Genomic DNA, 13237 nt, shown 5'->3' with positions numbered 1-13237 from the left:
AATTAATATATATTTTGTTATGAATTTCATATGAAAAATGATGGTAATCAATGTACTAGTAATTAAAAATAAAATATTAAATAACTAAAAAAATTAGGGATATACTAAAAAAATATATTAATATTTATATTTAACTCATTGGTGTAAAAAAACAAATTAACAAAGAATTATTGCCAATAATTTCACTACTCTCTAAAAAATTTAGAAATAGATAAATGAAAGTTTCATTGTATATATATATTGAGAAAGAATATCTTTAATGAAATTAATAATGAAATTATTATTAAGCAATTTTAAAATATAGAAACTTGAAAAAAATAATTATAATATAAGTTTTTTTATTTTAAAAATATTTTTAAATTAATTTTACTTAATATAAGTTAAGACATTAATTGACATGAGTGAGTTAAGTCATGCATTTCATATTGATTTCATGGCTCCACCACTATGTGGGGCTCAAGATTTTAGTGTTTAGAGGGAGAAGGGTGTGAGCATAGAAGAAGCTGAGAGGTTCATAAGGAGAAATGACAGCAATGGTGGTGGTGGTTGGGTTTAAAGAGAGTGAAAATAATGATGGAGGCAATCGGCTGGGTGGTTGTGGGTGAAGATCAGAGGATGAAATTGAAATCTTTAAAGAAAATAAAACCAGAAGTAATAAAGGACCTTCGCCTCTCCTGAACTCCAAAATGCTTAAAAAAAAAGGAAAGTAATGATATTAAAATCCAAAAAATAAAAATGATGTTTTTATTCAGCACCATTGCAACTCAAACTAGCCTAGAACAATAGGACTATCTCAAGAAAAAAAAAACCCAGTAGAATTGGAACTCTCTGTGCTTGAGATTTTATATAATAGAAACGTGAAAGATCAGATAGAAAGTAGAAGATGGCTCCGAGCAAATTGCTGGTTGCAAGATGCATAACTCTTTTATAGGTTTAACGATAGCTTCGGTAGAGTGGGCTGTACATGCAACTCTCTGCATATTTGACGAGATCTTTGGGACGAGGGAGACGAGATGCCAGACCTGTAAAGCAGTTAGCCTAATTAGCAATGCAGGACATTGCAAGTATGAAAGAGCTTCTCGACCAGAAAGAAGCTTACCGAGTTCATATGCTTTAGCAGCAACCTTAGCAGCAATGTCGGCTGATATCTTCCGAATGTTGGAAAATGGTGGGTAAATTAGCACCTTGTCAAGATTTTCTTGTTTTACTTGTTCAGCCAAAGCTTCAGCTGTTGCAAAAAGAATTAGCATGTGTTAAACCATGATGGACCTAGCCTTGTTTCTTAGTTCTTACAGATTTTTTTGTGCAGAGTTTGACTTTAGTGCCCAAATGATATGCAATGATCCTACACAGAACTTGTAATTTGTGCACATAAGATTTAACTCAACAGTCCATGATACTTACAAGCTGCCAGAAGCATGTCATCATGCACACGAATTGCACCGGAGATGACCAAACCCAATCCAAATCCAGGGAAAATATAAGCATTGTTTGCCTGGATAATTTGAAGAAGCAAGCCACCAGTTGTAGTAAATTGCTAGTAAAGAGAACGATTTCTAGTAACAACAGGTAAAAAGGTTAAAACCTGGCCAGGCACAAAAACTCTGCTGTTATATTCAACAGGATCAAATGGGCTTCCGCTGGCAAAGATTGCACGACCCTGCAAGTTGGAAAACATATAGTAATCAAGAAATGAAGCAAACCAGATGAAACAATATGGGGGGAAAGCAGAAATGGTTTTCTACCTCGCTCCATGTATAAGCTTCTTCAGCTGTACATTCAGATTGTGAGGTAGGATTGGAGAGAGCAAGAATTAGCGGTTTCTGCATACCAATAATTGAGACTACGGTCAGATAAACAATGTTGATGGACGAGCAAGTGAGTGTGTCTGTGTGTGTGGGTGTGAGAGAGAGAACCTCGTTAATTGATGCCATGGCCTCAACCACCTCCTTTGTAAATGTTTTCCCAACTCCTGATGATCCTATCAAAACTGTTGGCTTGATTGCCTAAGAAGATCAGAGAGTACGGTAAGATTTCAGGAAAATGATTTGAATGGCGCGGCGCACTTAATTTGAATCCACAACCTAAAAGTTTTAACACCTTAACAGCATCTAAGAGCCCTTTGATAGGCTCATGGTCATGAGCCCATGGTTTCTTGAAGTGTTGAAGTGACCCCTTACGGGAGCTAACTATCAGTCCCTGTAACATAGCAAGACCAAAGGTTAGTACAACTGTACAAGGAAAAGGATCCAAGGCGAAATGTCAGCACAAGCTGAGGACTTCGAGCACTTTCTCACTACCTTTGAGTCTACAAGCCAAATCTTTTTGCGGGTCTCTTCAAGTGGAGCATTAGTCTGAAGGAAACAGCATGGGATTAACCATAAAGGTTAGCAAATGGAAGCAGATAATAAAAACGTTGAACCAGATGAACAGTTTATCGATACCTGTTTCGATATCTCAAGAGCGATAAGCTCAGCTATACCAGTTCCAGCCTGCAACTCCCAGAAGAAAAGAAGTAAGAATACAGTGGAAAAAAAAGGAAAAAAAAAGAAGAGCGTAGATGAAGAAATGGCTTAATAAACAAGCACAGCCATTATGCAATAGACTGATAAGTACAAACAAAAGGAAAGCTTTAACACATGGTTTCAGAGCCTGACCTCTCCAGCACCCAGGAATAAGAATGTATGATCGGCCAAGGTTCCACCAACCACTTTCAAAGCTGCAAGAAGCCCTGCTAATACCACAGATGCAGTGCCCTGCAATAAATGAAACCATTTGCAATTAGAGAAATTCCATTGAGGAGAAAACAGATTGCTAGCAACAAACTTCTTTGACATGTTACCTGTATGTCATCGTTGAAGACAAGATGAGTTGGGCTGTATTTTGCCAGTAGCTCGAATGCGTTGTGATTTGCAAAATCTTCAAACTGGAAAAGGAAGCTCGTATCATTCAAAGAACAGAGTTAGTGCTGAAAAATCTGACATCAAGCAACTGTTTGTGGTTTTTACCTGTACAATGACCTTTTCCCCATAGTTCTTCTTAACTGCAGTCATGAACTCATCAAGAAGCTCTGCATATTCCTAAACCACAGCAGATAGCAAAACACAGATCTTCAGACTCGGAATGATTTAAAATCTAGAAAAGAAAAGGGAAAGCAAAGAGGAAAGATCAGTCCAATGGAAATGGAAGAAAGTAAATTTACTCCACCTGTCCAGTTGCCCTCCTCTGTCTAAGCCCAATGTAGAACTCATCATTCAACAACTTGCCATTGTTTGTGCCAACATCAATTGTTACTGGCAAGCACTGCATATATTGAATACAGGTGGAAGGGCTTAGTATCTAAAATAGCGAGGGACAATTTATAGCTTCAAAATCAATTATACAGGTCGTTAGATTATGTCAAAGCTTACCGCAGAGGGACGTAATCCTCCTAGTGCAGTATACAGAGAGAGTTTTCCCACCGGAATCCCCATTCCCTAACAAATGTAAAACAATTGCATGAACAAAATTAACAACGATCCACTCGTAGAGAGATGAGGAGTGGCCTGCACGTCCAATTTTCAAATGAATATGTGATCAATACCTGGCAGCCAAGATCCCCGAGCCCCAAGATACGCTCACCATCAGTCACGACAATTACTTGGATATCTCTCTCCGGCCAATTCTTCAATACTTCAAGAATCTTTCCCCTGAAGAATTCAGTTTTCAGTAAATACTTGCAAGCTAGACATGAAAATAAAAGGCAATCGGATGGTCCTACTTCTCTTTCAAACTGATGTAAAGACCCTGAGGGCGTCTGAAAATGGTCCCGTATTTCTGACAAGCCTCGCCAACAGTGGGAGTGTATACAACTGGCAATAGTTCCTCCACATTATCGATCAAAAGCTTGTAAAACAACCTTTCATTCCTCTCCTGAAGATCCATCATGGCCATGTATCGTTGCAGAGGAACTTCATACTGACGTAGGATGTGCATCAGCTTTTTCTCCTAATAATCGAGGTTCATGGACTAATTAAGCTTGGGACACAGAAATTTAAACATTTGGAATTACAACTATGAGGAATGTCACTCAAGTCTCGATAACCTGGAGTTCCTGAGTCAGGAGAGCTGGGGGCAAAAGGCCACGCAAGTAATGTGCATCCCTTTCATCCACAGTGAAGGCAAGCCCCTTGTTGTGGCGTGGATCCCTCAACAAAGTATATCCACTGTAACATAACAAAAAAAACAATACTCAACGTGACAAAACAACAACTCAATTTCTGCAAATCTTAGAAGCATGAACTGATCAGCAAAAGCAGCAGCAAATGGTTTCTTAGATCAAACTATTTCAGGTGCTTCAGAAAAGGATAATTTTCTTGTCTTCGACCAAAAGCAATAAATCCTTGGAAAAACATAGAACCAAATTTTGCTTGATACATGATTTAGCAAAGGAGACCACAGCCTGAGGAACATTAGAAAACTCCATAATGTAGTATCTAAAAATAACATGGGGCAGTTATAAATAGAACGAGACAAGAATAAAACAAACAATCAAGAACTGAAATGATCTTTCCGCTCACCAAGAAACAGAGGCAGTCCATGGAGTTATAAGCTGTTCCTCCATGGCAATATCTTCACCATTCGTTTTCTCCACTCCGTTCATCATTGTTCTTCTCTCCAGTAAAGTCCAAACCTTTCTTCCTCCTCCTCTACCAAGAACCACTCTCTGCAAATAACAAGAAGAAAATCCCACAACAAAATCACAACCCTTTCTTGTTTTGTATAGCAAGAAACAAAGGCCACTCTTATAGGCTTAAAGCCCATAGATTTCTACGCTTTCCAAAATTGTTTTAAAAAAATGGAAAGTTGAAAATAACCAAGGTTAGTTTCAATGTCAAGTAGGAGAGCGTGGACTAGACACGTGGATAATTCGACCAAAAGAAATCTGTATGATTTAATGTTTTATCAGAGCTGTCTTCGTTGGAAAGTCATACAGAATGTGAACATAATGAGCACTGAGCAGTGGCTATGGTCATTGACTGCGGTGGTGGGTTTGTGGGATTCTTTGCTTAATACTAATTACTATATGCTAGTAAATTCGTTCAAGCTATTTTTTCCTGAACTTCAAAAAATTATCAAGTATAATTTTTTTTATTATGTTATCAAATTTAATCAATTAATTTGATTTTAAAATTTATTAATTTAATTTTTCATCTTGTTTAAATTTCAAATTAAATCATTAAAAAAATAATTAGAAAAAATTAAAGAACCATAAACTAAAAAAAATATTAAGTTTGATCGGTAAACTTACTAAACCAGTAAATAAAGTAACTCAAGTCAACACATTAAACCTGTAAATTAGGTAATAGATTCCATTAAAATTAATAACTTATTTTAAAAAAATTATTATTTATTTAACTATATAATAATAAAAATAAATAATCACAAAATAGAGCATCGAACCAATACTAAGATTTTTTAAAAAAAATTATGATAACCTTATAAAAAATAAAATAAAATAATTTATAAAATTTAATTCTCAATTAGTATAATATTAAAAGATAAAACTAAAAAAACTATATAAAAAAAAGTTATACACGTCAATAACCCTATGGATTTTCTCAAAATTTAATAACATGTTTTTTTTAAAATTATTTTTTTAATTATATGATAAAAATTTAAATAATCACATAATCGAGTTTAATTGAAAAAAAAGAAAGAAAAATATTTTACTAAACCCGCAAACAAGAGCAGCTAGACTTATTTCATTAAATTCACAAACTAAATTATTAACTTTACAAAGTTTAATAACTTATTTTTTTTAATTATTTTTTAAATAAAACACACTGCAATTTAATAATAGTTTTTTTATATCAATTTAATGAAGTAATATTTTTTATACTACAACAATTATATAAAAACAAATTAAAATAAATTATTTACTCTAAACTTTCATAAAAACTAAATTAAAAAAATATCAATAACTAAAGAAATTTTTTTTTAAAAAAAAAAAAACAACAACACTGTAGTGGTAATGGTACTGGAGAAACAATATTTGTATAATATTGCATGGTACCAGAAAAGCGTGCCTCTCAGTGCTGAAATCATATTGCAGGAACGTGAAACGGCCAGATAAGACAATGACAGGCACAGAAACTCTACGATTGCCGCGTTTTTCCGGTAGAGAGAGAGTGTGTGTGTCTTCTTAGGTAATGATTACGCGTCAGCATGCCTTTGGTTAAGAAACCAGATGCTATTGTTTATGATTTTTAAATTTATATTTTTAATCTTGATTTTTCTTAAATAAATTTAATGGTAAAAAATATTCATACAAAATAAATCTCCAAGATTATTAAATGAGTGATATCTTTGAAATTTTAAATAGTTTATTAGAAGGGTAAAGTTTAGGGGGGAAATTATTGAATTTTCCATTTAACTTATTCTTTTTTTTTAATATATACAAAAACTTCAGTCATTCTTCCTAAAACTATGATAATTTTGGATTTTGATATATATATATAATTTTGGATTTATCATGTTTATCTCTTCCATTCTATGTGCTGAAGCAAACAGTATTTCATAATCCATGCCCTCAATTCATAGTATGATCGAAGTTTCAAGTTTTTGAAAGAAATGATATTGGAAGAGTATTTTATACAATTCCTTTAAGCTAAGAATGATCTTGACACTTACTCATAAAACCTCTTATTTGCAATTTATGCCTTTATTTTTTTTAAAAAAAAAAAACTGTTTATTTTTATATTTTAAAAGTAATTTTAAAAACATTTAAATTTTTTTATTTTTTTATTTACTTCAAATTGATATATTTTTAATATATTAAAATTATTTTAATATACTATATTAAAAATAATTTTTTAAAAATAAAAAAATTATTTATATATTTTAATATAAAAAATTATTTAAAACATAAACATAACTGCACTAATAAATAAGCTGTAATCACAGTTCCTTGTGATTCCGATGAAAAGCAGCTCTAAATTGCGGTGGGCTCTAAACCATGGATCGATAACATTCAGTGTACCTTGCTTTTGTGCTGTGTGATGAGGTTATTACACGCAAACTCATTTTACTAAAGGAGATTACTATTTCGCCCACTCACCTATAACTTTAGATTTTCATATTACTGTTTTGCGTTTTGATGGCAAAATCATTTAGCTATGATTGAGGGATAAATAGGTCTTCTTCTAGTGGATCTATTAGTTCTTACAAAAATAAACGGGTCAACTAGTTTTTTTTTATTACACAGTATAATTACTTTGTTATTTATTATTCTTGAAAGCTAAAAACATTAAGAGGTTTTTTAATCTTTGATTTAATTTTAAAACCTTTAAGTTATTTATTGCCTTTAGAATTTAAAAAGCTTTGCCTTAAGGGGTTTTTTAATTTTTTTTATTTAATTTTTTGATAGTTATTAGATGTTATTAAAGAACAATAGAGTAATTCTATAAATAAACAAAATAAAAAAAATTAGAAACGCATGAATAATGTCCACGGGGTTTGGATTGCGCATGTGGCAATGTCTAATAACCAAAACCTTGCTTTCATAACAATATTTGAAGTATCTTTATATCCACTCCACATACAAGTGACGTGTGTCGCATGATTGTTATATATGTGACTTTTTTTTTTGTAGCTCTCCTATTTGATTTCTATGTTAGCCTTTAAGAAAGTCAAATCAACCTCTAAGATTTGTTATCTTGAGATTTTATTTTTATTCTCTTTATCATTATTTTTTTATTTAGAATAATTTAAAACATTAAAGGTTTTTTTTTTCAATTTTATCCCTAGTAGATTTTTTTTATTTGTCAGATTTAGTTTTTATTTTTTTATTACTATTTGTTTTTATTTAAGATGGTTTTTGATTATTTTTTATTTATAATCTCATCCTTCTTGAGTTTTTTCCCAATAAAATCTAATCTTTTTTTTTCATCATGCAAGATTGTTTTAGATTGATTTGTTTTACTATTATCTCATCATATAATATGTAACTAGTCAAGTATTTAGCTTTTTAGTTGTGTCTAGTTTTTTTCCCTATAAAATCTAATCTTTTTTTTTTCATTATGCAAGATTGTTTTAGATTGATTTTTTTTACTATTATCTCATCATATAACATGTAATTGGTCAAGTATTTAGCTTTTTAGTTGTGTCTGAATTTATAATATAATGAATTATAAGTTTAAAAGATTAACTTTGATTTATGAAGTTGACACAAACTTTTTTTTTTCAAGCCTTTTGTTTTTATTCTGCATAATGTGGTTATTTTTTCATTCACTCTCTATGAGATATTTTTGTTGTTTTGGAAATAACATGGATTGCCTCAGTTTTTTTATTTTTTATTTTTCTTAAATTTAGTTTTTTTTAAAAAAAATAATTTAAATTAAATTAATTGATTTAATCCTTCAACATTTTATTCTTCAGGTGTTGGGTTTCTAGGCTAAACCCAAGTTGATAATTCAACGGATTACGGGTTTGAGAGTTTAACTTGGATTTAAAAGATTCACTTAAGCTTATTTGGGTTTTTTCCTCCTTTTTTAAAGTTTTTTTATAATTTTATCCTCCAACATTGTTTTTATTCTTCAACATTTTATTCTTCAGGTGTTGGGTTTCTAGGCTAAGCTCAAGTTGATAATTCAATGGATTACGGGTTCGAGAGTTTAACTTGGATTTAAAAGGTTCACTTAAGCTTGTTTGGGTTTTTTTCTCCTTTTTTAATTTTTTTTTTTGTAATTTTATCCTCCAACATTGTTTTTATTTGTTTTCTATGTGATTTATCTTTCCTTTTAAAATAGAAAAGGTTGCCTTGAGTTTTTTGGTATTTGTTAAATTTAGTTTTTTTAAAAGTAATTTGTTTTTTTAATTAAGTTAATTTTTTTAATTTCATTCCTTAACGTTTAATTAGATAGAGGTTGGTTTTTTTAATTTAGCCTAGATCTACAATTAAACAGGTTACAAGTTTGAGAGATATATTTAAATTTATGAAATTTATTTGGGATTGCTTGATATTTTTTTTATTTCTTCCACTAACATTTTATTTTTTTTAATTATTTTCTATGAGATTTTTATGTGATTTTAAATTTTAATTGTTTTCTATGAGATTTTTATGTGATTTTAAAAGTAATAAGGATTAACTTAGATTTTTTTCAACTTTTATTAAATCTAATTTTTTTAATTAAATTCATGCATTGATATTATATGAATATTCTGGTTTACAATTGAGAAAAATTAACCTAGTTGACAGCATAATCTAGTTTTTTTAACTAATTCTATACTCTAGTGGTATTCTCCACCCGATTTTCATAGGCTAAGAGCAAGCTATCTTTTTCATACGGTAAAAAGACATATTATTCACACAAAAATGTAGACGAGCTTATCTTATACTATTTTATATAGAATAATGAAAGAGAAAAGGAAAGAATAAAGAGAAAACGTAGATAAAATTTTCCGTTCATTTTATGGTTTTTTTATATAAAAAAACATATAGAAATGACTTTTTATTTTGACAAAAAGTATAATAGCATCCCATATAATTGCTCCCTTAAAAACTTTAAATTAATAGATAAAAAGTCATTTTGGTAGTTTTGCTTTTTTGCTTTCCATATAGATCTTCCTCCTAGATGCACTCATAATTTTCGTCGCTATGGACATAGGGAATTCTAATGTCATTGTCATGCCCCTGAGGCTTGAATACATTTTCTAGTTTCCTACTTGCTATTGGAAAAGGTACCCACTGGTCTTCGATCTTTAATGCCTGAGTAGGTGAATGAAAAACCAGATTTGGTGAGACCGAACCTCTTTGAATTCAATATGAAGCCACTATAGTTTTAATTAGATTATTGATTTGTGCATCATCACAAGTTGGGTTAATTTCTTTTAAAATATAAAATAAATGTTTAGATATTTCCAATGTTTTTTAATAAAAAAAAATTAAATTATATAAGAGTTGATTCAATACAACCGGGTTGAATATACAGATCCAAAAACAATTTCATAATACTTGTAAGTGCATAGTTTGACTAAGAATGTTTAAGATAACATATTTTTTTTAATATTAAAATAACAATATGTTGAATTGATTTGAGTCGATTTAGGTTAATATGTTAAATTTACGATCTGGGTTATGAGATTATAATAACTTCTTAAAAAGCAAATCAAAATAAATCATGAAGCCTAATTCTCAAACAAACCAATATTAAAGGATGAAATTGAAGAAAAAAATTAATTAAAAAAGAACAAAAAAAACAACCCGAGTTAATAAGTCAAACTCGCAACTTGAGTCATAAGAATAAGATAATTTTATGGAAAACAAATCAATTAAAAAAACATAAAGAACTATCAGAATCAATTCATAAAATTCATTACTCCGTCATCAGACTGAGATAACCTTATAAAAAAATTAAAAAAATAACCTGATTTAACCCGGATTAACCTCCTAAATCCAGGATTTTGATCATGATATTAAAATAACCCTATAAATAGCAAATCAAAATATATTATGAAGCTCAATTCTTAATTACTCATGTTGGATCCAATGTTAAATGATGAAATCTATAAAAAAAAATTAATTGAAAAAATGACACAAAAAATAAGTCAAGTGAATCCGAGTTAACTTGTTAACTATTATTAATGGATCATGAGGCCGAGATAACCTAATAAAACACAAACCAAAACAAATCATAAAACCTAATTTCCAATCAAGTATAATATTAAATGATGAATTTTTTTTTTTTAAAAAATAAAAATCAAGTCAATTGGGTTAATCAACTAAACCTGCGACCTAGGACCTGAGTCATGAGATGAGGATGAACCAATAAAAATAAAATTCAATGTTGAAATATTCATGAACTAGAGAAAACCTCTTAAAAATAAAGAAAAAAACAACCCGATTTAACTATAATTAAAATAACAAAACCAATGACATTCATCATGAAACCAATATATCTTTATAGAAAGTAAATCAAAACAAATTATAAAGTTGAATTTCCAACTAATCCAATGTTAAATAATTAAATCGGAGAAAAGATTGATTAAAAATAAAACAAAAAATTAATCTGAGTCTACTCGGATTAACCCTTTAAGTATTATTCTCGAGTCATGAGGCCACAATAACATAATAGTACATAAATAAAACAAATTATAAAATTTAAATCTCAATTAATATAATATTAAAAGATAAAATTAAAAAAATTAATTAAAAAATTGAGTCATCTTGCTAAATTAACGATCCGTATTATGAAATTATGATAACGCATTAAAAAAAAATCTAATATTAAAAAAAAATTAAAAAATTAATAATAATAAAAAAGAGGATATCTCAATGAATAATATTTTAATGTCCTCTTTTAATTTATAGTTAGTTAATTAAAAAGAAGTAAAATACTATTTTAATGATATATATCATTAAACAAAACATTCGACTTGAAGAGAGGCTTTCTGCTGGCATTGGTAAGTCAAGCACCAGTTTCTATGGCGTTGTTCTCTATAGACTACAATCAAAAAGCAGTATTATTTTTCGAGTCAAAGTCGAATATATAAAATATGAATAGATTTATCAAACATCCTATAGATTTATATGTTCGAAAGACAAAAAAATAATTATATATACGTTGAAATCAAATAAAAAAAAGTTGTTATAATCATTGAAAACACTTGGAAATTAATATAATGCACAAAATAATAAAATTAATCATTGAAAATTAAAATTAATATATGTTACTATTGTCAATTCAACAAAAGGTTGCCATTTCTTATTTGAAATTGACTTTCATCCATGTAAGATCCCTCTCATTTTAGACTAGTTTTAATAAATCTTGAATTTCCCACAAGCTCAATATAGTGGTCAAAAGCACAAGTTAGTCTACACAATAAATAAATAAATAAAGTATATGATATCTAAATCATATTACCAACATTTGTAGTGAGAATACATATGTTTGTTGAACCGTAGGACTCTTTTTTGTGATAATAACTTAATCACTTGACTATCTTCTTGACGATGAAGAAGGAGCGTGAAAATGTTTGGCATTTGGGATGCAATTTATTTATTTATTTATTTTTATATAAATGAAAACGAGTCTTTATATATATATATATATATATATATATATATATTAGTTGCTTGGCAACCCAAATGTGTGTTGACATTTGGGTTTCTAGGTATCTAAAACATGAGTTAGATTTATAGTTACTAAAATTAGCTTGATTTAATATATTTAATAACTGATCAACCAATCTAAATATTATAAATAATATTTTTTAAAAATAATATTATTTTAATAAAAAATAATTAATATTAATTAGCTTGTAATTCCAATTATCTATTTTTTTCTATAATAAATGTATTTCTTTGTTGTTGTTATAATATTTGAGAACTTTTCCTTTTTTTTTTGTTTCTAAAAATGGTCAAATCTAAGAAGGTAAAACCTCATTTGTTTTATGGAAAGTGAAAACAATTTTCTAAACTTTTTAATATTTGTTTGCTATTAGAAAAGTTGATAAATAGAGAACACTTTCCGATCTAAGAAAAATTTAATTTGATTTTCATGAAAGTACTTTTCTTTTATTTTGAATGGAAAACACTTTATAAAAGTTATGAAAAATTTAAAAATGTCATCTTATTTGTTGATTATATCAAATTTAATCCTTAAACTTTTGATTCCTATGTATATTTTGTTTTAAATATTTTTTTTCAATTGGCAACCCAAATGTGTGTTGACATTTGGGTTTCTAGGTATCTAAAACATGAGTTAGATTTATAGTTACTAAAATTAGCTTGATTTAATATATTTAATAACTGATCAACCAATCTAAATATTATAAATAATATTTTTTAAAAATAATATTATTTTAATAAAAAATAATTAATATTAATTAGCTTGTAATTCCAATTATCTATTTTTTTCTATAATAAATGTATTTCTTTGTTGTTGTTATAATATTTGAGAACTTTTCCTTTTTTTTTTGTTTCTAAAAATGGTCAAATCTAAGAAGGTAAAACCTCATTTGTTTTATGGAAAGTGAAAACAATTTTCTAAACTTTTTAATATTTGTTTGCTATTAGAAAAGTTGATAAATAGAGAACACTTTCCGATCTAAGAAAAATTTAATTTGATTTTCATGAAAGTACTTTTCTTTTATTTTGAATGGAAAACACTTTATAAAAGTTATGAAAAATTTAAAAATGTCATCTTATTTGTTGATTATATCAAATTTAATCCTTAAACTTTTGATTCCTATGTAT

General features: G+C 28.8%; 1 protein-coding gene across 1 annotated transcript; it reads right to left on the bottom strand.

Moving 5' to 3' along the window:
- Positions 1 to 721: 721 nt before the first annotated feature.
- Positions 722 to 4815, bottom strand: LOC105109728 (NADP-dependent malic enzyme-like). Its single transcript, XM_011004515.1, has 18 exons — positions 4560 to 4815; positions 4085 to 4205; positions 3761 to 3987; positions 3584 to 3689; positions 3411 to 3476; positions 3208 to 3303; positions 3009 to 3080; positions 2843 to 2926; positions 2658 to 2756; positions 2445 to 2492; positions 2301 to 2354; positions 2101 to 2199; positions 1917 to 2006; positions 1746 to 1823; positions 1586 to 1660; positions 1405 to 1495; positions 1100 to 1228; positions 722 to 1022 (listed from the first exon to the last, which is right to left on the bottom strand). Exons 1-18 carry the CDS (start codon positions 4643 to 4645, stop codon positions 934 to 936), a joined length of 1710 nt encoding a protein of 569 aa, XP_011002817.1. The 5' UTR covers positions 4646 to 4815; the 3' UTR covers positions 722 to 933.
- Between the last annotated feature and the right edge of the window lie 8422 nt (positions 4816 to 13237).

This window comes from Populus euphratica, unplaced genomic scaffold (assembly GCF_000495115.2).
Source record: "Populus euphratica unplaced genomic scaffold, PopEup_1.0 scaffold229.1, whole genome shotgun sequence".
In the NCBI taxonomy this organism is placed as follows: Eukaryota; Viridiplantae; Streptophyta; class Magnoliopsida; order Malpighiales; family Salicaceae; genus Populus; species Populus euphratica.
The sequence above is the reverse complement of the archived record's forward strand: the minus strand, read 5'-3'. Positions and strand labels throughout refer to the sequence as shown.

Excerpts from the sequence above, each read along its gene's own strand:
- LOC105109728 (XM_011004515.1), bottom strand. The coding sequence starts at position 4,645 with ATGATGAACGGAGTGGAGAAAACGAATGGTGAAGATATTGCCATGGAG. Across the intron at positions 3,304-3,410 it reads GAGGATTACGTCCCTCTGCG|TGCTTGCCAGTAACAATTGA; the intron begins GTAAGCTTTGAC and ends CAATATATGCAG. Across the intron at positions 1,496-1,585 it reads GAGTTTTTGTGCCTGGCCAG|GCAAACAATGCTTATATTTT; the intron begins GTTTTAACCTTT and ends CAAATTATCCAG.